The sequence below is a fragment of the Neodiprion pinetum genome, chromosome 5 (assembly GCF_021155775.2).
Source record: "Neodiprion pinetum isolate iyNeoPine1 chromosome 5, iyNeoPine1.2, whole genome shotgun sequence".
Lineage (NCBI taxonomy): Eukaryota > Metazoa > Arthropoda > Insecta > Hymenoptera > Diprionidae > Neodiprion > Neodiprion pinetum.
In genome coordinates, this window is record NC_060236.1 from 25,896,348 (window position 1) to 25,921,064 (window position 24,717).

General features: G+C 36.7%; 3 protein-coding genes across 13 annotated transcripts; 2 read left to right on the forward strand and 1 right to left on the reverse strand.

The window, feature by feature from the left end:
* Positions 1-1,210: 1,210 nt before the first annotated feature.
* Mpi (mannose phosphate isomerase) lies at positions 1,211-8,989 on the reverse strand. 10 transcript variants are annotated; one of them, XR_011177102.1, is made up of 9 exons: positions 8,869-8,989; positions 6,869-7,202; positions 6,475-6,790; positions 6,229-6,396; positions 5,882-6,084; positions 5,614-5,808; positions 3,756-4,702; positions 1,646-1,743; positions 1,211-1,252 (listed from the first exon to the last, which is right to left on the reverse strand). XR_011177102.1 is itself a non-coding variant. In XM_046625515.2 (7 exons), the coding sequence occupies exons 2-7, from the start codon at positions 7,184-7,186 to the stop codon at positions 4,652-4,654; spliced, it is 1,251 nt and encodes a 416-aa protein (XP_046481471.2). In that variant the 5' UTR covers positions 7,187-7,202; positions 8,036-8,238; the 3' UTR covers positions 3,755-4,651. The 10 variants fall into 10 exon arrangements, 1 of the variants encoding a protein (XP_046481471.2); XR_011177105.1 differs by lacking the exon at positions 8,869-8,989 and adding an exon at positions 8,175-8,253; XR_011177100.1 differs by lacking the exon at positions 8,869-8,989 and adding an exon at positions 7,930-8,239.
* Positions 8,990-9,006: 17 nt separating this feature from the next.
* Positions 9,007-11,423, forward strand: LOC124218749 (nucleoporin Nup43). Its single transcript, XM_046625526.2, has 7 exons — positions 9,007-9,316; positions 9,807-9,914; positions 10,048-10,172; positions 10,285-10,406; positions 10,523-10,674; positions 10,755-11,001; positions 11,138-11,423. The coding sequence occupies exons 1-7, from the start codon at positions 9,203-9,205 to the stop codon at positions 11,308-11,310; spliced, it is 1,041 nt and encodes a 346-aa protein (XP_046481482.1). The 5' UTR covers positions 9,007-9,202; the 3' UTR covers positions 11,311-11,423.
* A 6,419-nt stretch (positions 11,424-17,842) lies between these two features.
* Positions 17,843-24,248, forward strand: LOC124218455 (DEAH-box helicase 15). Of its 2 annotated transcripts, none has more exons than XM_046624926.2 (9): positions 17,843-18,009; positions 18,469-18,818; positions 19,392-20,086; positions 20,188-20,418; positions 20,493-20,712; positions 21,005-21,127; positions 21,426-21,616; positions 21,821-21,983; positions 22,085-24,248. In XM_046624926.2, the coding sequence occupies exons 1-9, from the start codon at positions 17,960-17,962 to the stop codon at positions 22,210-22,212; spliced, it is 2,151 nt and encodes a 716-aa protein (XP_046480882.1). In that variant the 5' UTR covers positions 17,843-17,959; the 3' UTR covers positions 22,213-24,248. The 2 variants fall into 2 exon arrangements, with proteins under 2 accessions (XP_046480882.1, XP_046480883.1); XM_046624927.2 differs by lacking the exon at positions 17,843-18,009 and adding an exon at positions 18,178-18,309.
* The last annotated feature ends 469 nt before the right edge of the window (positions 24,249-24,717 follow it).

A 24,717-nucleotide genomic window follows, 5' to 3' on the forward strand; every position in this document is an offset into this window, starting at 1 on the left:
TGAATCCTCTTTCCTGACTCGGATCGCGGCATACGGCATCTCGACGATCGCAACTCAGCCCGTATCCACAGGGGCAAAACATATCGTGGACTTCGGTAAGTTCAATCTGAGATCCATCCGGGTACATCAATGTGGTATTTAGAGTTATCGAACCATCCGGTCGACAAACGTCGCCGATGTCGCGCATCAGCTTGCACTGCGGAATGCTGAATTTCTGTTTTCCTTAATTAACACACGTGCAAAAATTCAATGTTACGATGCGTATTGCATACCTACTTATATAGCTATATTATGTCGTTTCGGTGCCAAACTCTTCACGGCAGAAGAAACAAAATTCCGGCATGAATAATTAATTACCTGCTGAGATTTACCGTCGACTCACAAAATCGATTTTATCACACGTGTATGAAAAGTCGGGCTTTGCGTAGCAGTCTAACGGGACGAAAGTGGCTAATTTCATTCCAGTGTTGTAAAGATAGAATGGCGCATGCGCAGTCCACGATTGCTTCACTTTTATCCCCAGGGAGAAGAAATTGACCACTCGCGTTCAGCAAAACTGCCTCCCAAAGTCCCGAGACTTTTCATTCGCTTGTTATAAAAACTATCGTGTGTGACTCGGGCCGAAAGTTGGCAATCGCAACTCGTGTGATTGTCGCCCTTGCTTCGCTCAGGCGCAAACTTCAGACTCGTCGCAACCGCCAACATTTGTCCCTTGTCACAAAATACATTATTCCAGCTTCCGTACTGCGGCATAGTTCCCTTTGTATTTTACATGACTCGAATGAAAATCTTCACAATTCAGAAGCTTCGCAAATTTTTTCATTCCATGTAACTATGCCATGCGATAAGAATTGCAAAGTCGTTAAAATGAGATTTTTAGATTTACGCTTCGCGACGTTTTCAACATAAAAATACGTGTATATTTGTAACAAAATTGCAAATTCCGACTGTTGCATCGTTTCACGTGGAATAGAAATAATGGTGCGTCCTTCAGTTGATTCGGACAAATCTCCTAAGAGTTTCGAAGTGTTGGGACTGAACGATAATTGAGATGCTTAAAAGTACAGTCTGCGTCTTACCGATTGTACAACAATATCCGGGCGTACACTCCGAGTTACTTTGGCACTGTATCCACCGTGGCCTGTCCATGACCCTGGCGTAACTGATTTCGCAGATTCCTACGGCCACGATGAGCACAATAAAGGCCAAAGGTTGAGTCATAGTGTAGAGTACTAGTCCACGTGCAATGTTACTGAAACATGGTCATTACCGATCGTCGTAAGAAAATTGTGTGAATAAAAGAAAAATACGCCTTTTTTACGAACGTAATTGCGCACTTTGTGATGTACACGGTATATCCACATGATACATTGGTTAACGTATAACTATAACGCGATGTACATGAATTATTCATTACGTCGTATCAGTATATTTCAAACGTTCCAAAAACAGATAATAATTACAGTCCACCAGTGCTAATGTTACGATTTAAATATGTGTATAGTATTTATCACTACATGATATAAATATTTACATATATTTGACCAACGTTATAATTAATGGGATTCACAATTCGCAGAACTCGACTTACAAATAATATTATTGTTTATAATGACCCAGATGATATTCACAAGTTCATACTTACCGTTGAGTATAGATTACGGATTATGTTTCCAAGAACGTAATGCCGATAAAGTGCGTCTGAAGCGATTATTTTTTCAACTTTTAGAAATCTACAAGTCCCTGGTATGGGAAACAAATGTTAATGAATTAAATATATCATCACAGCTGATTAATCCTTTTGAAAATAGAAATTCCGGCTTGTTAACTTTATTTGTGTTTTCTCGGAAAGGTAATTATCGATACTCACAAAAACAAAAGAAAAAAAATAAACATATTAATAACACGCTATTGTAAAATGAGAGCTGGTTATAGTAAAAATTTTCCGGTTAATCGCTGATCTCTGAGTTATCGGATCTCTCAACTGTTCGGCAAACAAACAGCGAAAACAAAAATATTTCAACGAAACAGCTTGGCACGACGAAATGGTCCGCGTCACGTTAGTTCGTGAATGATTTCTGAATAATTTAATTCCCATTCTCGCATCTGTCTTATTTACACAATACATTTATGGCGTATAATAAATCTCGAAGAACAATGCTGCGTTATTTTACATGGATAGTAATTGATGAAGTCAGTTTTGCATCCGGCGGTAAATGCTAAATATTCAAATTAATATTTTGCAATTCAAGATTCTTATGTTACGATAGTCGGTCCGGTTATAATTTTTATGTTTTTTTTTTTTCAATTTATTTCCTACTTATTATAGCTCGGCAAAAGATGAACACTACCCGAAAGCTGATTACCATTGCTGTATAATACCGCGGTAAATGTAATACATAGAGATAATTGCCCTCTCTATACGTATAACGTCAAGTATACATATATGTATATCTTCGCAAGGTGAAGGCCAAAATGCAAATCCGTTGGGAATATTGTATCATTAATATCTATAGACTGACAAAAAAAACATGCCAGATGAGAATAACCCGAGGCTGATGGTAGTCTTCGGTAACGCTGTACGTACTTAAATTGGCACTCATACATATTAGCGATATTTAAGTACGTAACTGTATCCTGATGAGTTTTGTACTATTTCTTCCAACTTTATGCAGTCACGCCGGTCGATAAACTATTTTTTAGAAGAAACGTTTAACTCTTCTTTTATGTCCGCTTACATTAATAGAGATAATTGTTTTCCTCCCTATATTTCTGACCGTATAAAAACGTATTTCATGTTCAGACCAAATTATTCTATTGCATGCACACTATGCGGATTACAGTAGTTAGTAACACCTGACGACGAGTGATCGTCATCGGAATCCCGGATATGCGATGATGTATCACGTCCTGACTATTTATCCTTAGGATAACTGAACAACTGCAGAGTATTTCATTTTGATCGTCCCAGATTACTCCGAAACTAAACAATATACGAAAAAATGTTGTTTTTTTTTTTCCCCTAGCTGGAAAAGTATATTTTTTGTACAGGCATCTGAAAGGGTATCAAATTCTGGGTGATAAAGTACTACGAATTAACCAACTAAACTCGTCTGACACTGTTGGGTAATATTTGAAATGGTTTCATTTAAAATATAAATGGCATTTTGCATTTAACATTTTAAATGTTGTTAAAGTAATCATTCACATTTACCCATTTAAATTATGTTTTGAAAAGCATTATCAATTTCTTATTTTAAGTAGCTTAATTGAAGCATTTTACCCAGCAGTGTCGTTGGGTCAGTGGAAATACTTGAAGACTCGAGTATTCTAATACCGGAAACTATAAGAATAGTTCTCTACGTGAAGTTTATAAAGTTGTACTTGTTACCACAAAATAGCGCAATTTTTTTTTTAATTTCCCAACTTTAGTTCAAATCGTTCGTGTGTACTTATTTAACGGTATCTTGTTCTTATCGTTGATACTTCTCAGGGCAATGATATTTAAAAAAAACCAAGTTGACCTTCACTTGACCCAGGGTGTTCCACTAACGAAAAGTCTGACACTCTCGTATCCCCCCCCCTTTAAACCATGAATATTTTGTAGTAAACAATATTTCGTATATTGTTTAGTTTCAAAATGAAACACTCTGTATACTGCAGATTACTGTATAATCGCTGATCGCGTTCGTTTTTCATTAAATAATCATACTTGCCACGATAGTTTCGATATTGAAATTGAATATTATACCAACCGTGCAATTAATGTAAGGCTCGCCTCGGTGAAAAACCGTGATCAATTCTTCAATACTCAATGTCTGAATGTTGAAATGACACTAAAATAATTCACTAAAGGATACAGTAAATCTCGCTGTGCATCTAATTTACGAATAAAATATTGTCACAATAAAGTTTTTTTAAATTCAATTTAATTTCAGAGTTCTTTTAAATTTTTGTAATATTTGAGGAACACTAACTTGGCAAATGCGCTGAGGCATGTGATTGTTGAATCTGATGAACGACTTGTTTTATACCGCGGTTCAAGTCTTCCCGCAAACGAGGAATGGCCACAGTTGTGTGCGTCTTAATATCACTCGCGCACACTTGTCCGCGGCAACAAATAGACGACTACAATAAAGCATCGGGTTTTATTACAGCCATCTAATGAGTCCTCTGCAGGGGATTTCAACGCACATGGGTAGGTGTATGTACACGGTAACCATACATGGACTGTTATTACATACGTGCAACCTGTAATTACTGTACATACGTAGCGTGATGATCAAGTAGAATATTATACCTGTTGTGTACAACACCGGTAGAGTGATTTCTGACAATTGATTGCTGGTGAATAATACGGAATTACTAATTGTGTAAACAACTTGATGGATTAATATGGCACAAACAAGAATTGGTATAAGAATTGATACGCACGCACCTTTTTGCAATGAACTTTAGCGTTAAGCATTGCAGAACCTCGACATGACAATCGTACGACAAATCTTTTAGAAAAAAGACTTTTGCGGAAATCGTTTTTTTTTTTTTTTTTTTTTTTTACACTTTTCACTATTGAGCTTGCCCGGGCTCTGGAGTCATATCAAACGGATCGTGATATGACTCGTTTGGTAAGCAAATTTGAAAAATCGCTGTGTTATGCTGACTTAGAATCGGAAGTTTCTCGACTACGACTCCGCAGCTGGGACTGTAAATATCAAACAAACGGAAAAAAATTAATGGGCAAAGTACTGCAGGTATATCTACAGCATCATGGGTTTAGTCATTCTTGTTTAATAGCTAAAAAAATATATTCTTACTAATAAGTTAATACGAGAAGAAACAACCAAAAATGTCGATAAAATTCTTATCAAACGGCTTACACGATGACAATGCACAAAGCTTTCATTAAAAATATGTACACAATTTACACGATGCTTAGAAATTAGGGCTTCCGTCTGTTTGACATTGAGACTTGCATTCTCGGGAGAAGCTTCGACTCTTTAGATTTAACTCAACACTTGAATGCAACTGAAATCGAAAAAGTCTCAATCAAATATATAGATCAATCTAAAACTTTTATTCGAGATTTCGTCAATATATCTAGTAGTGACGTTGTAAGATTACTTTATACCCTCATCGAGAGTGGTAAGCTTGTTACACCAACTTATCGTCTGTATGTTACAATATCAAAACGATTGATAGAGCAAAATTCATTTCGAAAAACTTTCACAATTATCAGGTACAAACAAGCAAGTTTACCGACTAGGAACATATTGGATGATCGAATCTGTAATCGATGTGAGTTTTCCAGTTCACCGACACTAATCGCTGTGTAAAGATTCAAAGCAATATTATCGGTAAATTGAAAAGTCGACAGTGTTGTGCACGGTATGAATGCAATTGCTCTGATGGGTAATGTAGATAACAAATGCCACTTTTTTAAATAAGTTCTTCGATTTCTATTACATTTCCATACTTACATATTTTAAGAAAGTATGGAATGTACCTAGCCCAACGCTGTTCATATATGAGACATCATCTAATCTCCCGAATGTGTCCATAAGTCGCATATGTTCCAATTTTATTACAAGGCGTTTGTTATCCTCAAAGGTTTACCATTGCTTGAAACATGAGCATTGGATGACAACCGCATAGCACTTTGATGGTAATCTTCTCGTTAGCTGGTATGAATATCGCGGAACCTCGTGTAAGAACTATGGAGGGGCCAATCTCTGCCTTGCCATTGACAATAATTAAAATGCTGCCTGTACTTCTTGGTATTAAATTGTATACTGCTCTTCCAGGTGGTATCTGCAACATATTTCGATTAAACTTGTGTACATTGATATTACGCTGAATTGACATAAAATAATAAAGCACTCACAGTAATCTTTGCAACTGCAAAATCAGGAACTGGAGGTCTGAATATTTCTGTACACTCATCTTCCCGTGACGGTTGAAACCTTTTGGCAGATGCTGGCTCACAGTTGTATGTCAACATATCTACTAATGTATTTACATCTTTTGGTTTTGGGGTTAATCCTGCTCTTACAACATTGTCTGAGCAAGCCATACACTCGATACAATCTAAATATAAATAGCAAAAGTTATTATATTCATTATTACCATAATAAAACAAAGAATGTGTATTTACTAAACTGAAAATATTTCTGAATAAAGAAGTAGATACTGAAAAATTTCAATGACAGAAATTTGGAAGGACTCGCTCACCACCCGAAAGATATGCATGAGGCTCGTTAGGTCCTAGAAATAAAGCTTCCCCAGGCTGTAGCGTTACCCAATTAAACAAGTAAACACCAAAGCATCCAACATCTCCAGGAAACTCAGAGTGTAATTTCTCTAGCAAGCTGCCATTGAGGGCTTGCCTACCTGATTCATCTGAAACAAGACAACTTGGCCTGTAAAATCATGGGTAGAAGTTACAAGATTATTCAACACAGATGCCTGAATACCAACCTAAGTGCGATAGTCTGTTCAGTAATTTTTTGAGTTGCAATGCAACAAATCCTGGATCACAGGTCATAATATTTTTGAAGCAGTTTTTGAGAGCTGCATGAAGACCTACTTCATCCGAATTAACCAGTTCCAATATTTTATCTTCTCCTACAACAGCACGGAATTCTGGAACAACCTTAAAGAACTGCTTGATTTCAGATATTGGACGAAATCCGCACAGAGCTTCAAACGGGGTAAGAGCAATCGCTAGTTCTGGCTTGTGATTTGGATCTTTGTAAACGCCAGGGTTCAGCTTGTGAAGCCTCTCAGCGTCTTCCTAAAACCAGTGTTATTACTTTGTAGACTCAAAATTTTCGATTCAATGGTCGGCATCGGTGGGAAATAAAGTTTTCACCTTGTTGGGATGAGCTTGGATTGACAAAGCCTTGTTAATCGACAAAACTTTTAATAAAAATGGCAGTTGAGGGCCGAACGTTTCTTTTACACCATTGCCCAGCATATGGTTGTGCTCTTCGATATATTCGGCCAATAATTTGTTCCCCTCCTTCAAATATGATGGTCCATTGGGATGCGTGCCCATCCAAAGCTCTGCGTAAGGCTTGCTCTCGTCTAAAGAAAAATCTGGATTTGCTGCCTTGACCAAATTTGCTACAGTACTTTCGATACCACGTTTCCCCCACTCGTATGACTGGACTGAACATTTTAATTCCATTTTGTTGCTTCAGTTTCTAAAAATTAAGACAAGAGAAGTTATAAATTACTATAACAGTAATATTATTAATAATTGTGATAATGATTACAAAATAATAGACAGGTGCCTGTTTGGGAAATTCTTTAAACTGCTAACGAGTACACGTCAACACTTGAGAATAACTACGTGGAATGAGAGGTGAGCTAATAGAACACAATTATCCAGCTGATTAAATACAAAATTAAATACTTGACTGGTTTGGGAAAACAGATGAGGACTTCAGAGAACATGGAAAGATATGTGTTAATATTAGCAAAAGATGAATGACCATAATGTATGTGTACAAAGGTGTTTCACCGAAATATTTCAGCGTAATAATGACCAAGTGGCAAGTAAGGAAATAATAATGTTGATTTTCTTGCAAGTAACAGAGAATTAGGTGGATCAGATTTTGAACTTAAATTGCAGTTGACGTATCGCGCAAACACGATGCACTATAAGGAAATAGAAATCGTTTACATCGATGTAATAACAGTAGTAATGCCACCGGTGATAAGATAACATTTATAAACACATTACATCCTAAACATACGTAAGGTTAGAGATCGATTGACTCACAAACGTGTCCTTCGTAACATACGTTCGCAATCGATCACAACAGTGTTGTATTAACAACCTGTCCAAAGTGCAATATCGGATATCAAACGGACGTGAATACATGTGTCAATATGACGAATTGTATATCGATGGGATGTACTATTCACAATCAATTTACAGACGCTTCGATGAGAAGCAGGTTCGTTTAGTATCTAGTAGCCGGAAAGTTGTTGTAAAGTTAACATCTCAATGTAATTTTACGAGATCACTGACCTGCGCTAGGTCAGTGTCGCATACGCTGATTAAAAACTGAGCTGACTGTAATTATGGAGTTGATTTTCGTTAAAAGATAAAGTTGATAATGTGTTGCGAAAGGCGTTGAATATGTCGAAAAACTTTTCGGCTCTCTAACCGCGGAACACAGCCCAGCGACCAACTTGCGACTACGGACACTGGGGCACACGCACGCAGAGTACTAGATGACGTATGCATGCATGCTGTATACCTATGTATGTATACGTATGTGTGCGGGTGCTATAAGTACGCATACACGTGATGCATCTCGCCTACGCCTCTACCTAACCTACACTAGCATAAATAGGTATATATGTATGACTTTCATCCAGCGCTATTCAATTTTTTTGGAAAGCACGTCACACGCTACGTCATCATGTCCCTTCACGTGTGATGACGTCGTATGATAAGACCCTTTGACTGTTTACGATTTGTGATTGGGTGCCCCGTTGAATCCAGTATTTAAAACCTCATTGCTCGGAAATTGAATCACGGATACTATAGATTGAATCGCTATGAATCTTTTCATGTTTTCTCAAGATTAAGAACAGTTCACAAAGTCAGAATATTATTCTTGTTCAAATAGTCAAAATATAGCTCGTATTTTATACTTTTAACATAGGTATAACAACTGGAAAACGGAGCAATGAGGCTGTATTTGCTAGACGTGACAGAGAGTGTCAGTCGTTTGAGTCGGGTTAAAGTTCGATTAGCGTTGTGAACCGGATGTGACTAAAAGATAATTACAGAAAACAATAGTACTGATAAATTAGTATCAAAGAAATTTGCAACAACTATTTCATGGTACATACATCAAAGTTCAACCCGACTGGCCGCCTTTAACCTGACTCCAAATCAACACCCATCCTCGGTGGGTGTGTTTTATTTACCACATTTCAGAAACGAAAGTATTGAAAGACTCATATGATTGGTTAATATTTAAAAATCAGCCAACCGGTAGCTTCTTTTAAGCCTTTCGTTTCCAAATGAGATCAGTGGGCCACAGTCCTTTATTCATGATGCGTGCGCAGTTTTTGTCGAGAACCGAGTAGTGGCAGAATGGTTTGAGGGAAAAACGATTTTGATAACCTCAACAATCAGAATTCAAATAAGCAGATACAAGATATCTAGGTTGTGGCAATTAAAATGAGTGAAAATATTCACGGAACATTTATTTCCGAAAAAGTATCAAAGATCAGATGGAAACCCGAGGACTTTGTTGAAGCAAAATCGTTTTTAACTGGAAGCTGGGATAATCCGGTAGGGTTAGGTGATAGGTTAGAAATTACGCCGATCACCTATTTATTATTCAGTAGTTTGTTTTACAGCAATTTAAAGTATTATTTACATTCTTGGATATGATTTTTGATTCACGAATTTTCGATACTTTAGATGTATTTCTCTGGTATTACGTGTTTCTTCATTTCTTGCAAATTAATCACAACAGTCAAGCAAACTGTAATAACGAAGAAAGAAACCCGGAGTTTTTGATTGAATGTGGGCGTTTACACAGGGGTTAAGCTTAGGATTAATTTGCGCTCTCATATACCGTTGCCAAAGTTCATGAGTAATCGTATTTTATCGCTGTCCAAAACCATCATATACGTTACCTATCATGTTCATGGATTTCAAAACAGTGCAACTAAGGGTAGAACCTGAATCCATCAGTACTGTCACTCTGCTATGCAAATAGCCATAGCATTTTGAATTTTTCTTCATTCAGCTTTTATAATATGATCAAATCACACAGGTGAACCATATAACATATTGGACATTCGACACAAATGAAGAAGACGACGAGTCTTATCCCGTGATAATATCATCCCACGCATTTCTCGGCGACGTTACAGAATTAAGGGTAATAAGTATAGATGAGCATTAAATAACGATCAGATATTACAACGCTATAAACAGTAATTTTGTAAATTATATTCGGTGTTTCATCCTAAAACAAAGTTGGTTTTTCATTTTCATAATTTTCTGTGTTTAAGTTTATCAGCAAGGATCTGTTCGTGGCATCATCCTCTATTGGTACTGTACAATTGTTACAAATTCAAGAAAATCCTTATGCACAATTCAAGGAACGGTTGTCATGGAATTTTTTACATAAATTTCCGTAAGAAATTTTATTTCCCATTTATATGATTCCCTTTGCTCAAGCATCTGAGAATCCGACATTTGACTGAATCCGTTTATTAGACTCTAAACATTACGTTGAACAATTTCAGAGCATCGGATTACGCTTCTTGTACGGCCATCTCAACTTTCGAGCAAGACATAGTCACAGTGGGAGAAGATGGTACGATCAACTTGTTAACAGCCAATCAGAAAATTCCGGTGAGAACAATTGGTAAGTAAACAGAAAGTAAAAAAGAATATCAGATTAAAATCACTAATGAATATTCATTTGTCTGGCAAAATTGTATCTAACTTGCCAAATTTTTGCCTACTTTATTTTTTTTTTAGAAAAATCAGATAGCTGTTCCATGCACTGTGTTGATTTTCTAAGGCATAGTGAAGTTTTGACAGGAAATTTATTGGGGCACATGAAAGTATGGGATTTAAGAAACAACCAGGACGTTCCCTCTACTACTTTTATACTCTCTGCAAATACAAAGGTAAGATTTTAAATACTTTTTCATTTGTCGAAGTGGCAACTGATTTCATAAGTCAAAATTTGTTCTATTTATTTTCTCAGACCGAAGCCACAAGTTTAGCACATCATCCTACACAGAGACACATTGTAGTTGCTGGTGGCGGTGACGGTAGCCTGACAGTGTGGGATTTGAGGCATAACACATATCCGGTTTCTCAATTAAATGCCCATTCCAGCTCGGTCAGCGAAATAAAATTTCATCCTGATAGACCGGAAAATTTGTTTTCGTGCTCGTCAAGTGGACAGCTATGGCACTGGAACAATGCGCAGAACACTAAATTGAAATTAGGTGATTGTTATAGCGCGCGAGTTCTCAATTTTTCTGTTACTATACTTTATTCTACTTTTAAGATTGGATCATTTGAGACAACGAAGTCACTGTAATTTCTTTTTAATTATGATTAATATATGTAATTATATTACAGATTCAGGGGACACGCATTGGCTCAACACAATCAGTACAAAAGGAAAAGTGAATGTAACGTCAATGTGTGCAACGCTTCACAAGCCAATCAATACAATCGATGTTGACAGGTCCACATTACTGTTTGGCTGTGACAACGAAGCTATGTATGTCATTAAAAATATCGCAGTGTAAACAACTGCATTTATGATATACTTGTACAATATTGTGTCTTATTTCATAATAACTGTAATTAAACGCTCCCGTCTGTATTTTCTAATAAAATTGACACTCGTTTTTCAATCTCATAATAATTATAACAATTATCGGCCGCATATCTCTTTGTGCTGAAATTTACTTGACAAATTATGCGATACAACTAGAAAAGAACGATCGCATCCCTCTGTACGAGATGCTCATACGTATTGATTGTTACGAATTTCGAGTTTGAGAATATGTATTCCCGACAAAGTCGATACTATTTTATGCGGAATTTCCGCATTTTTCCGGTAACACCTAATAATTTTTTTTGTTCTTTATCGTTTGTCATGGAAGATGTGCTCATTTGGTATTCAAATCTCGTGTTTTATTGTAACAACTCGTGTCGATTGCGGAAGGTCAAGCAGGGGAGAAAGATGTTGGAATTGCCGAAGGTAACGTATGTGCACCTTCTTGACTTTAATTAAGAAATCAAATTTATCAAAGACAAAAATGTATTTACGTGAAATTCACTCTGACTAAACTAGAGAAATCCGAAGGTATTACGATTCCACATGCGTGGAATATTATCGAGGCACGAGTTTTGTTGACAATGAGTTAAATTTACGCAAGAATACAATTCTCATTTGAAAAACTGCAATATGTTAGCATTTGACCAGTGAAAATACGTTCACTTATGCTCGTTTCCACACCACCGCAAGCGGTAGAGCACGCGGCGCGTTTTTTTTTTTTACGTGGTATCCCCAGTAGGCCTACTCCACGGAGAATAATAGCAAGATCGATCTTACGTTCTTCGACAAATTGCGGATAACTATGTTTCACGTGTTAATTATGGTGTACTGTTTTTCCCAATCAATTTGTACTCGCGTATATTCGCAGTTTGTTCGAAATTTTTCAGTTAGTATGGCCCGCTGACTATTTATTATAAATTAAAGATGACTGTTTAAATTATAGATGGAAGATGATTGTTTTAATTATGGATGAAAGGTGATTGTTTTTATGTTGTAAGCGAACGCTGATCTTTGGATGTTCGGTTTTTTTTCTTATGATGTATGAGATAATCACTAAAATGGAGAATTCAGTAAATATGCAAAACAATCAACTAAACCAAGATCGAAAACGCGAATCGCTGTAAGACGTTGGCATTTACCTACCGGAAGACGATGCAGAAATCTTTGAAGAAATGAAAACAAATCGGAGGAGTATAAGCACAACCACCCAAATACGACGGAGCTGTATAATTCTACAGTGAAATACAAACCGAACATGACCTATAAGCGATTCGAGAAAAATAACTCTTGAGACTAAAACAATCGCAATAAAAGACTGTATAACCATTTAAAAAAACTGCAGGAGAAAAAATTTGACCGCACTTTGTGATCATGATGATTCTGAACTACATCGCTAAATCTATGTATCGGTGACAACTAAATCAGACCTGAACCAAACCTAAATCTAAAAATGGTAACGTTAATTTTTCAGTAGTACAGTCAATAAAACTCATTTACCTGAAACATATGAAAATATAATTAGTGACATATATCGATACAGACAAAAATATACTTAGCTTAGATAAGTAAAAAATATAATAAACCAAAAAGAGACAAATTAGTTAGTTTCAACAGACAGAAAATTTGATTAGCTGAAAAGGCAAGAGGTTTGATAACTGAAACGGACAAAAAGTTTGATTAGCTAAAAGAGACAGAAAGTTTGATTAGCTGAAACAGACAAAAGGTTTGATTAACTGAAACAGGCAAGAGGTTTGATAACTGAAACGGAGAAAAAGTTTGATTAGCTAAAAGAGACAGAAAGTTTGATTAGCTGAAACACACAAAAGGTTTGGTTAACTGAAACAGACTGAAAGTTGTATTAGCTGAAATAGACAAAAAGTTTGATTAGCTGAAACAGACGAAGATATGGTTAGCACAATCACATAAGTCCATGTACTGACAAAAAAATAGGTTGAGTCCAACATATTCGCTTTAATATACGTTGCTTCGATTATTCATTGTATTGATCAATAAAAAACATTCTAAATTTTTTAAATAGACATCTCTCTCTGCTTTGAGTTATTGAAGTAAATATTTTTTTCGATTGAAAATTCTTTAGTTCTCAGTGCGTTTGTTAAAAAAATTGGTCAAGTTGCCCTGAAACAGAAAATAATGCGATCAGTTAAATAAGTGTTTCTGTACATTTCAGATATATTTCATAAATACTTACGCCAAGATTTTCCACTATCACTGTACACTATCGAGATTTTTGTACCAGCGCGTTGAGCGCCGGGTTTCAAATGCTGCGCTTTCTCTCATAACTAAAAGATATCAAGTCCACGCGCAAAAGGCGCCGTGGAACTTGAAAACTTTATTATTTGTAAACAAATTGACAGAAGAGCTGAAAGATCAGCACATCGAGAGTGCGTAACTCTTTTATATACTGTTTGAAAAATCGACGAGTAAAAAAACGTGTCCCATTCCCGTTATTAATTTACGCGCAAAAGGCTGCGTCCAATTCTCATGATTAATCTACGCGCAATAAGGCGCGACAGATTAAAGTGTCAAAAAATTTGTATTACCTGGGACTTGTCCCAAAAATTCTGTAGAAACCCAATCCACATCTGTATCTTTTTGAATTAAGTACATTGCTATGCGGATTGTTCTTCTCAGATCATAAATCGAATCGAAATCGGGAGGGAGGTTGGAGGGCATGCATTATTGTGTGGCGTGACGGTCGGCGGTCCTCTTCGACGCGAAGTCTTCGAGCTCAGCATTTCTCTCCATCTAGCGTACCACGGAACGCGATAGATGGTCCAGAGATGCGTTTTGCTCATTCAGACGATCACAGAGGTCAACCTCATGCAATAATGGTCGCTAATGACTAAATAATTGAATTGAATTGAATTGAGTGACGATTGAAAAATGGTTGCAAAGCGACAAGAAATAGGAAATTCAATCTCTTTAATATTCAAATGCTCACAAATGATTGAGAGACTCGAATACGGAGTCATTTGGGTAAACAATTTCTGTGATCGTTTGACGCTGTGGATTATAAAAGTTAGTAACATCACGGTACATCGCGACCTTCCTACCCTTGCCTGTTTCCCAACGCAACCACCCAACGGAAAAGAGACTCACACACGCATGCATAAGCCCCGCGACGTATCCCAAAACGTCCACCTACCTACCCGGTTACCTATATTCGATCTAAACGATTCTCCATTTTTTCCAACACACGTCATTCTTCATCATTTGCGCCATGGTCACCGACTTACATTTTCGTTGGTTACCTGTTGGGAGCAAAATGTTTTTGTATCATAGTCTGCCTACTCAGAATATAGTATCGCAGTTGCATTCCGCCAACCCTAATATTGTAGTAAATCTTGGCAGACTATCGGTACATTAACCTTTTGTAAAATTGATTAAAAACGTCCTGTATGCCAATTAGCATTTTTCTAAGCGAGCTAAGCCTGCAGTTGATCAATACTTGTTGGCTGTTTAAAGATTGAAAATGATACATAATATAAGATGCAATTTCATTACGTTACGTTATGCCAGCCTTTGGAATTTTATCGATTTAACAATAATGTGAATAATTGAATACGTTCAAACCTCAGGTGAACCCACCACTTACACGACATCATCGGTAAAGTCAAACGTAGATTACTACAACAGTGTGAAACGCAATTCGATCTCGCGAGTGCCGAGTAAGTGATGGTTGCCTGTCGCGATACTCATTCCACTTTTAGCAACGTGCAAAATTTATAACTTTAAGTAAGCTACGATAAATTGAATTGCGAAGGAAAAAATTATTCGACTAAAGGTCAAGCAAGTTGTGATCGTGAATGAGCCTATCCATGCAGCTAAGAAATCGAAGATTTGTGCAACAATTGTTACCGCCACGCCACGTGACAGAGAAATCCCAGGGAAATACCCATAACCTAACACGTGCAACTCACCAACGTTGCCGAGAAATGGAAAAAGAACTCGGAAGTCTCTGCTTAGATCTGTAAAAAACAAAACAGAACATTTCAATTAATTTAATAAAATGGCTTTTCAGTCTGCAAATTAATTATTACTGTTGTCCAGTTTCGTATTCATCGCATGTTATGCAAGAACAAAAGTTCGGCTTTGTATGTACCACCTTGAATTATCAAACAATAATGAAAATAAGTATTGTTACCTCGACTCTGGGCTGCTCCACACTTTTACATGTAGTAGTTCGTGCAACATCTGAAGTTTATTGGAGAAGCGAAGCACGTTTCACGTAATTTAGATCGTCACTCTCATAGTCCAAAAATCCGCACCGTAATAACACTCGAGGCTTCATTCACTTTGTGTGCTGTAGCTGTCTGAACCGACTGAATAAACTTTTTAACTATACAACTGCGCATTTACCGAAGATCAGCAAAAAAAAATAAAATGAAACTGACACACGACGCACAGATGCTAAAATAGACATCACTGATACCTAAAGGTACACAAAACAATGGAAACTCGAGACACGAAATTCACCTTGAACATGTTTTCATTTCAGTAACTCGGTTTCTCTTCAAGCTACACGCTGCTCTTCGTGTATTGTTCACAGATGAGTATGGTGCAAGTACACTGATCGAACAACGCGGTCTGAATGTTGAAATAATCCTGCGTACACATTCCGCCGTTCTCATCTCTCGGAAACGACTGATTCCGCACGACGTTCAGAAGAGAGTTAAATCAGTTCTGTGAAGGACGGAAGATAATAATTCTCCCGCCCTCTATGCTGCTCTTCCCATGGAGTGGGGGTAGCTGCACACGCCCGCCTAGCTGTTTTTCCCCTCTCGTGGCCCCCCACTCCATGAGCAGACCGACAGAGAGGGCGGAAGAATTATTATCTTCTGTCCTTTAGAGAACCGATTCGAATCCGTTGACGGGACGCTTAGACCGTTGTTTATGCTTTATTTTATGTATCCCTATGGTCTCAACGGCCGGGTGAAAACACCACGTAAGCTACGCGCAACGCGATCAAAATATGTTTAGAGCATTGCCGTAATATGCGACGTCAGGCGAAGTATGAATTCCCTGACCACTCATAACAGACATTTCTTGAACAAGATTTTGTCAAATTTTCAACTTCACTATGACGAAGGTATGTTACCAACGTTTTGCACGCGATAGTGTAGGTTATGAGGCACTTCTTTCACCGGCGTGGTCAGTTGCTAATTGGTTGATAATACGGGAAACTGCTAATACTCTCAAACCCACCCGACCCGGCAAACTGTTACGCAAAATAACCACTGATATAGGTATTAATATATATCAGTGAAAATATCCCAGATTATCAGACTTTATACATTCTCAGTCGACGATACAAGTAAGGGGAAAATTCTGCGAAATACATTGCATTTAAGCCACGAAGCAGAATATGAGCAATGCTGTATGAGATAGTAATTAAGGTAGTTTGTGTACGCAATTTGAGTTCCAACCTGTGTATAGGGGCAATGCACCTGTGCAGGATGCGAGATGTATGATATTGTATTGTTACTATTGCACGTAACTTAGAATAAAATGAATAATACCAAAATAAGTTTCATCATATTTTTCCGTATATTCTCAGCTTGTGTTGATCCTACGATGCTCCAATAAATACCTTTTTTGCATGCAATCCTTGGGGTCCAATTAGTCTAGAAAGGGCTTTTGAACAGATTCTGATTGTAAGACGAAAATTTTCCGAGCTCTGAAAATCGCAAACAAGCAAGGCTATACCCTTTTGTATTTAGACGGTCGAAATTTGGCCTATTTTGAAAAATAGTTGCATGAATTCTTTGATGCACTATATCGACGTAATTTTGCGAGAGGAATAAATTGCGCGCAGTCAGAACACGCTATGAGCTACTTCATCTTGCTTCTTCATTTTCACCATTTTTTCACACTTGCAATTAGTAATCCTAGATTTCTTAAATCTGCGAATAGAAATGTTATTGAGGTCCGTTGACCTAATCACGTGGGTTTTGACGCGCGGCATTTTCAGGGGCAACTTTTCCTGCGACGTCGTAGTGCTATTCGCGTCAATTTGACACTCTGAAAATATAGCTTGACGCAGGCCTATGACGCCACAACTCTAGTTTAGGATGCGTTCCGAAATTAGCTGGCAGCGTTAACAAACTCCCTTTGACAGAGGCAAAGCCACCCACGAACTCAGCAGTGCAAAAGAGATAAAGGATCGTCGACAGCGCTGGGAGCTAGGAACGCACCCATAATGTAGCCTGTCGGCGTCAAGTACCTTAATTTTTTTGTTTACTTTTAAACATACTTTTCACCTATTGAATTATTAATAGTCAGTGTGTATATTGCACACACCACACACACACACGGGTATATATATATTTAATTTATATAGGTATATACCTACCAATTGGTGATACGGACAATTCGAATTAATTGGTTGGTCCACAGCCAGCTAGATCTAGGAGTATCGTCTTATCCGCGGACTTGCCGCAAAAACTGCCGAGAGATTTTTAATGATCAGTAAGGCACTGACTTCGGATGTCCGCTGGTTTTGCCATTTTGTGACGCTGCTTTGCGTGTACATACATAAATAATTTGTAAACAGTATACTCGTTTAAATTAGACATTTAAATAAAGATCACACGATGTCTAAGCGGAGGATTGAAGTGGTGGATCCATATATCAAACGAAAGAAGTAAGTAACTAGCACATCTATCACCTCGGTTAAACAACTGGAAGACTAAATCTTGCCATGTGCATTGTTAAAATTCCATCGCGATCCTTCTCATTACGAAAATCTAATTTTACATCTATTCACATATATACACATATTTTTACCTCAACTTTTTCACCCATCATTCTGCATATTTTTAACTGTATTCCACGATTTCTTTAGTTCCACTCGAACTTCTATATTAGCAAGTAATGTTTTATATACATACAGTACATACATACCTGTAAGAACTACTGCAAAGGTGCTCAACTTGGATTTGATGTAATTTATTTAAAACTATGTATGCTTATTATTCACAATAAATTCACTCATTGTTCATCATCTTGATGCTTTACTGGTAACTCCTAACCTTAAATTGTTTCAGTTATAAAACAACGTGACAGTGATTGTTAAAATAAATGTTGTCTTACTTCTTAACAGAGATGGAACAGTCGCCAATAACATGCCAACTTCAACGGCGGCCAAAAATCAAGTTCAGCATAACCCATATACCGGTCTTCCATATACGCCACGTTATCATGAATTTTATAAGAAGAGAATAACTCTTCCAGTATTCGAGTATAGAACAGACTTCATGAGGCTCTTAGCGCTGCATCAATGCATTGTCTTAGTTGGTGAAACTGGATCTGGTAAAACTACTCAGATACCGCAATGGTGTGTCGAATACTCAAGATCTATGGGTCTGAAAGCTGTGGCTTGTACTCAGCCGAGAAGAGTAGCTGCCATGTCAGTTGCCCAGAGGGTGTCAGAAGAAATGGATGTCGCTTTGGGTACACAGATTAAAATTAATATGATTATTATTGATAAAATCAGTCACACGACATATTTTTATGCGTCGAATTATGCCTCATTATTGCAATCGAATCACAAAATTTAATAATAATTCAAGGACTATCATACAAATATTCACGCAATTGTTTCTAATATGGCCAAGTTGATGTTAAAGATAATACCGTGCTTCTTAGTAAAAGTGAAAGGTTATTTTTTCATAGGACTAGATAAACATGCGAAAAAGTACCATCGTGTCCTTCTTGACAATTTTATTCAATATCGCAACAAGTGTTATTAAAGCATGAAATACTTGCCTGTATATGGCCCCATGGACTAAGGGAAGGCTTAAACAAAGTCAACATCAATCCATAATTTTCAATACACTTAGAAGATCACTTTTAGAGCATTATCTCAGTTCTGTCCTGATCCAAAATTGTAGTACCCTTTTCCATAAGAGCCAAATTTTCCGGGCCAGACAAATAGTACCAGGGCTGCAGTGAAATGGGCAAAATTTATAAATTGAATCATCGAGTGCTATACTTTATTCAAATAATTTCGTTACCTTTTTGCAGGTCAAGAGGTAGGCTACAGCATCCGTTTTGAGGACTGCAGCTCTGCAAATACTGTGCTTAAGTACATGACGGATGGTATGCTGCTTCGAGAAGGGATGTCTGACCCCATGCTCGAAGCGTATCAAGTAATCTTATTAGATGAGGCTCATGAAAGAACACTGGCGACAGATTTATTGATGGGAGTTTTAAAAGAAGTTGTGAAACAGCGTCCAGATCTGAAACTGGTTATAATGAGTGCGACTCTAGACGCAGGAAAATTTCAACAGTACTTTGATAATGCACCATTGATGAACGTTCCTGGTCGAACGCATCCTGTAGAGATATTTTACACACCAGAACCAGAAAGGGATTATTTGGAGGCTGCAATTAGAACAGTAATACAGATTCACATGTGCGAAGAAGTGGCTGGCGACCTTCTCTTATTTTTGACTGGACAGGAGGAGATCGAGGAAGCTTGTAAGAGAATCAAGAGAGAAATGGACAATCTAGGACCTGAAGTTGGAGAGTTAAAATGCATCCCTTTGTATTCTACACTTCCACCGAATCTTCAGCAAAGAATATTCGAACCCGCTCCACCTACTAAACCCAACGGAGCTATTGGAAGAAAAGTTGTAGTGTCCACAAATATTGCAGAAACTTCATTGACCATTGATGGTGTTGTTTTTGTCATTGATCCAGGGTTTGCGAAGCAAAAGGTAGTTATTTCGTCACCCACAGAAATTACAATGTTGATATGTATTGAAAAATGACACGCTAAATCCGAATATTCTAACGAAAATGGTATCACTTACCACAGGTCTATAATCCGAGAATTCGCGTAGAATCTTTGTTGGTATCGCCAATCAGTAAAGCATCTGCGCAACAGCGAGCTGGTAGAGCAGGTCGAACTCGTCCAGGGAAATGTTTTCGGCTTTATACAGAAAGAGCATACAAAAATGAGATGCAGGACAACACGTATCCAGAAATTCTTCGTTCAAATCTCGGCAGTGTTGTTTTGCAATTGAAAAAGCTTGGAATTGATGATCTGGTAAGTAGTGCGATTCTTTTACTGTTAATAAAATGAAATGAACAATTATTTGAATCAAAATTTGAATTTTACAGGTTCATTTTGACTTCATGGATCCTCCAGCGCCTGAAACACTTATGAGAGCACTGGAGCTGCTCAACTACTTGGCGGCGCTTGATGACGACGGAAATTTAACAGACCTAGGTGCAGTTATGGCTGAATTTCCGCTCGACCCTCAGCTGGCAAAAATGTTAATAGCTTCATGTAACCATAACTGCAGTAATGAAATACTCAGCATCACCGCGATGCTTTCAGGTACTGTATTGGGGTTTGTTGATTCTATTTTAATTTTAGATTCACATAATTTTCTAACATCTCTCTTATTTAGCTTAACGTCAGCTCCAAAGTTCAGAAAATAAGAAATTCCCCATAGTCGAGGATGTTGTTCAGACATTTTCATGTGTCTTCCTTATTTAAAGCGCTAAATCAGTTATAGTCTATAGTAAGAAAATATAAAATGTATTGAAAGCTGGCAATTTACAGTAGATTCAAGTTAGGATGGTGGTGAGGTAACATGGTTATGTATTGACAATTGACATGGTATTAGTCCCACAGTGTTTTGTGAGACCAAACGAGGCTAAGAAAGCTGCAGATGACTCAAAAATGCGGTTCGCGCATATCGATGGCGATCATCTGACTCTTCTTAATGTATATCATGCCTTTAAACAGAGTAAGTAAAAAAATTAATGTCATTTACGAGGACAAGTGTGCTACAGTACAATATTCAACAATTCTAAAATCAATTGCAGCCTTTTCTCATAGTGTAAATCTATGACGTGATTGAGTGTTTAAAGCTTTTGTTTCTAATTGAATGACTTTTCAAAATTGATGATTCATTCCTCATCTCTGTGTTTGTGTAATTTCTTGGCACTCGCATAAAATATGGCTGTGATTTTTCAATTATGGTTTTTCTGAAACATGAAAAATTTGAACTATGAGTGTTAACACAGAAATTTAATAATTTTCAGATATGGAAGATCCGCAATGGTGTTATGAGCATTTTGTGAACTACCGATCACTTAAGAGTGGAGATAACGTTAGACAGCAATTAAGTAGGATCATGGACAGGTTCAGTTTAAAACGTACGTCAACCGATTTCACGTCCAAAGACTATTACATAAACATCAGAAAAGCATTGGTCAACGGATTCTTCATGCAGGTAAGAAATCGAAAACATTTGTAAGAGTATTACTCTACTTGTGTTGATGCGTCTCTTTTTAATATATGAATGAAAAATTGTTCAGACAAGAAGCTTGATTCTAGCTTCCCACTGATTTGGTCTTATGAGAGTAAATCACTTTTAAGCGGAAAATGACAAAGATTAATGAATAATAATGAATTGTGTTCTTTTTTTTTATACCAGGTTGCACATTTAGAAAGGACGGGACACTATCTTACAATAAAAGACAATCAGGTTGTGCAATTACATCCGAGCAGTTGCCTTGACCATAAACCTGAGTGGGTAATCTACAACGAATTCGTGCTTACGACAAAAAATTACATCAGGACAGTAACAGACATAAAACGTGAGTACCATTGTAAAAAACTTTCTTTTTTTTTTTCTTCAATGAAATAGAAAAAAACCGAAACACCGAATATTCTAACAATGTATGCATATTCATTTCAGCCGATTGGTTACTTAAAATCGCACCCCAATACTACGATTTGCAGAACTTCCCTCAATGCGAAGCTAAAAGACAGCTTGAAGGTATTCAAACGCGACTAGATTCGAAACAGTATCAAGAAGGCTTCTAACGTTGTTCGCTTTTAGCCACGTTACCAATCACTAACAACGGCTGTGACCAGCCCAGTCCTTCGAGCATGTAAACTCTTTTTTTTTATTCATTAAAAAAAAACCGAAATAGAGGTAAAGCAATTTTTCAAACGATCTTAGGCCAAGTTCATCTCCTGTTACAACATAAACGTTATTCTCATAATTGGCAATGATATTCATGCTGAAGGACTTATAAACTCGATGTTTATCCTATTGCTCAGGATAAATCGTCAGGATACTTATATCCATCAACCGCTGGATGTTACATCCAACCCTAAGTACCAGTGGGCTTAATTTATACAATTTCAAAAAAGCGTAGCTGTTTGATAGTTTTAAAAGGAAAATACAATTACAAACAGAAGAGAAATTGTTGATAGGGTCGTTCATAATGTATGTAGCCAAAGTTGATATACCTTACCGACACACACCACTGCACTATAAATAATAACTTACTATCTATCAGTTCGGATATTTAACGAAACAAATGTTATTGTTAGTTACTTTTCTTGTCACTATCCCCTTTGAAACGCAAAATCAAGTTGTCGACTGTACCCAAAAAGTGAGTACGTGATCACATCGACCAATTTTGTGATCCATTTATTATAGGATACCTCACCACCCTTTGTGTATACTGTTTTATACCTACCCAAATTGAAGTAACGAATAAATTTTATTGAATTACTATTTAGCTCACTATTCCACTTGAAAAATTGCTACACGTTGGTGACTGTTCGTCATAACACATTTATAATAATAATGGCTGTGGTCTGTATTGAAGTTTCCGTTGTTTCGCTCTGTATTACTGACAGAAGCACAGAAAAATTTTCAGAGAACAAAAAAATTAATAAAACACAAGGAACGGAAATATTGTGTCAAGTTATTCGTTCAATGTTGATTAATGATTGTTGATGTAATAGAGATTTCATTTCTTAAAAATAAGTTAAAAACTACTTTGAAATTTGGAAAAAAAAAAACTAACACCAGGAGTGCAGACTGTTTTTTCGTTGAAACGTGACTTCACGTTAGGATAGAAAAAGCTTTAGCTGACACAGTTTAGCGCGTATGTGTATAATTGATCATAATGAGTTACTTTTCAATTCAATTACTTACCTATGTACATCAACGTATATTACCGTAATACCACGAGTCTACACCCCGTTCGAATTTGTATAAGTAATTATTTTAACCGCTTGGGAACGGTGATTAGAGTTTATTGAGTATTTTCAATGCACTCGTACACCTTTCCATGGATAGGGTACATTCGCATTGTTAAGATCGATATTTTCTCTTTTACGCAATAAAAAAAAAAAAGAAACTACTAACCACCATGAGTTAAAAAAATACATTATTACGGTAATGTAACTAATGATGTTTTACGTGTTTGACGCCAGATGATGGGTCGCTTTTTTCAAATTTTGTACATATAATAGCGTTTCATTATGCTGTATCACTTCATTCCAATAAAACGAAGTATACCTGTAACATTTATGCATTTTTATCACTCTTATTTCAATTTCATGGTTTTTACTTGTGCACGTTTTAATGATGTTCAACTAAGTCGTGCTCAAAGGATGATGAGGTTTTAAAACTCGTCAGCAAATAGTAATTAACAATTTGTTTATTTAATTATTATATATATACAGCGAGTATCAAAATTTGAAGAAGAAATCAACGAACGAATACGAAATATCGGTTTGTATGTACAGCGAATACAGGGTATTGCTCGGAATTATTTATATTATTGAGTTAAGGTATAAACAGATACACATATGTTGTGACTCCTACACTACTAAAATTTTTTAACGTTCAAAAATAGGAAATATATATATATTAACAAATCAGTTTGACTTTTGTCAAAAGAAAATATTTTACTTTTCAATATCGCTCCATATAACGCATCAGTCGTTAGTCACTCGTATTGTGTTTTTTCTCAATTTAGTAAAGGAAACTTGTGAGAAAAGAGAAAAACCTCGAGTCATTTCATTTTGGTAATATACAAGATTTTATTTCTCTCTGCTCTGACCAAGAAAAATGTGATCAATACTTCTGATCCATTGATAGCTGGAAGGAAACCAATGGCATACGTATTTATAAACTAGAAGTTTATCGGTTATTATACTGTATAGGTACATTTTTATACGAATTACAACGTTCAAACGATTACCAAATAACAAGTATATTCGATATCAAAACATCAAGAAACTTTGTTGAATGTTAATTCTTTCATGCCAGCTGTTATGAAGTAGTACGTGGCACAGTTTTTCTTTTCTTTGCAATAGAAAATTCAAATGTATAACAATTGATCTTTGACATTTAGTGTCAATCCTAGAGTCAAGTAACTCGAAAACGATCAATTGTTATTTAATTAACTTTCTATCCAATACTTAATACTTAGCCATTAGTCATATGATTACAACAAGAAAAAGAAATTGTGCAAAAATAATTCGTTTATCCCTACTATATCAGTTTGCACATCTTATAAGGGA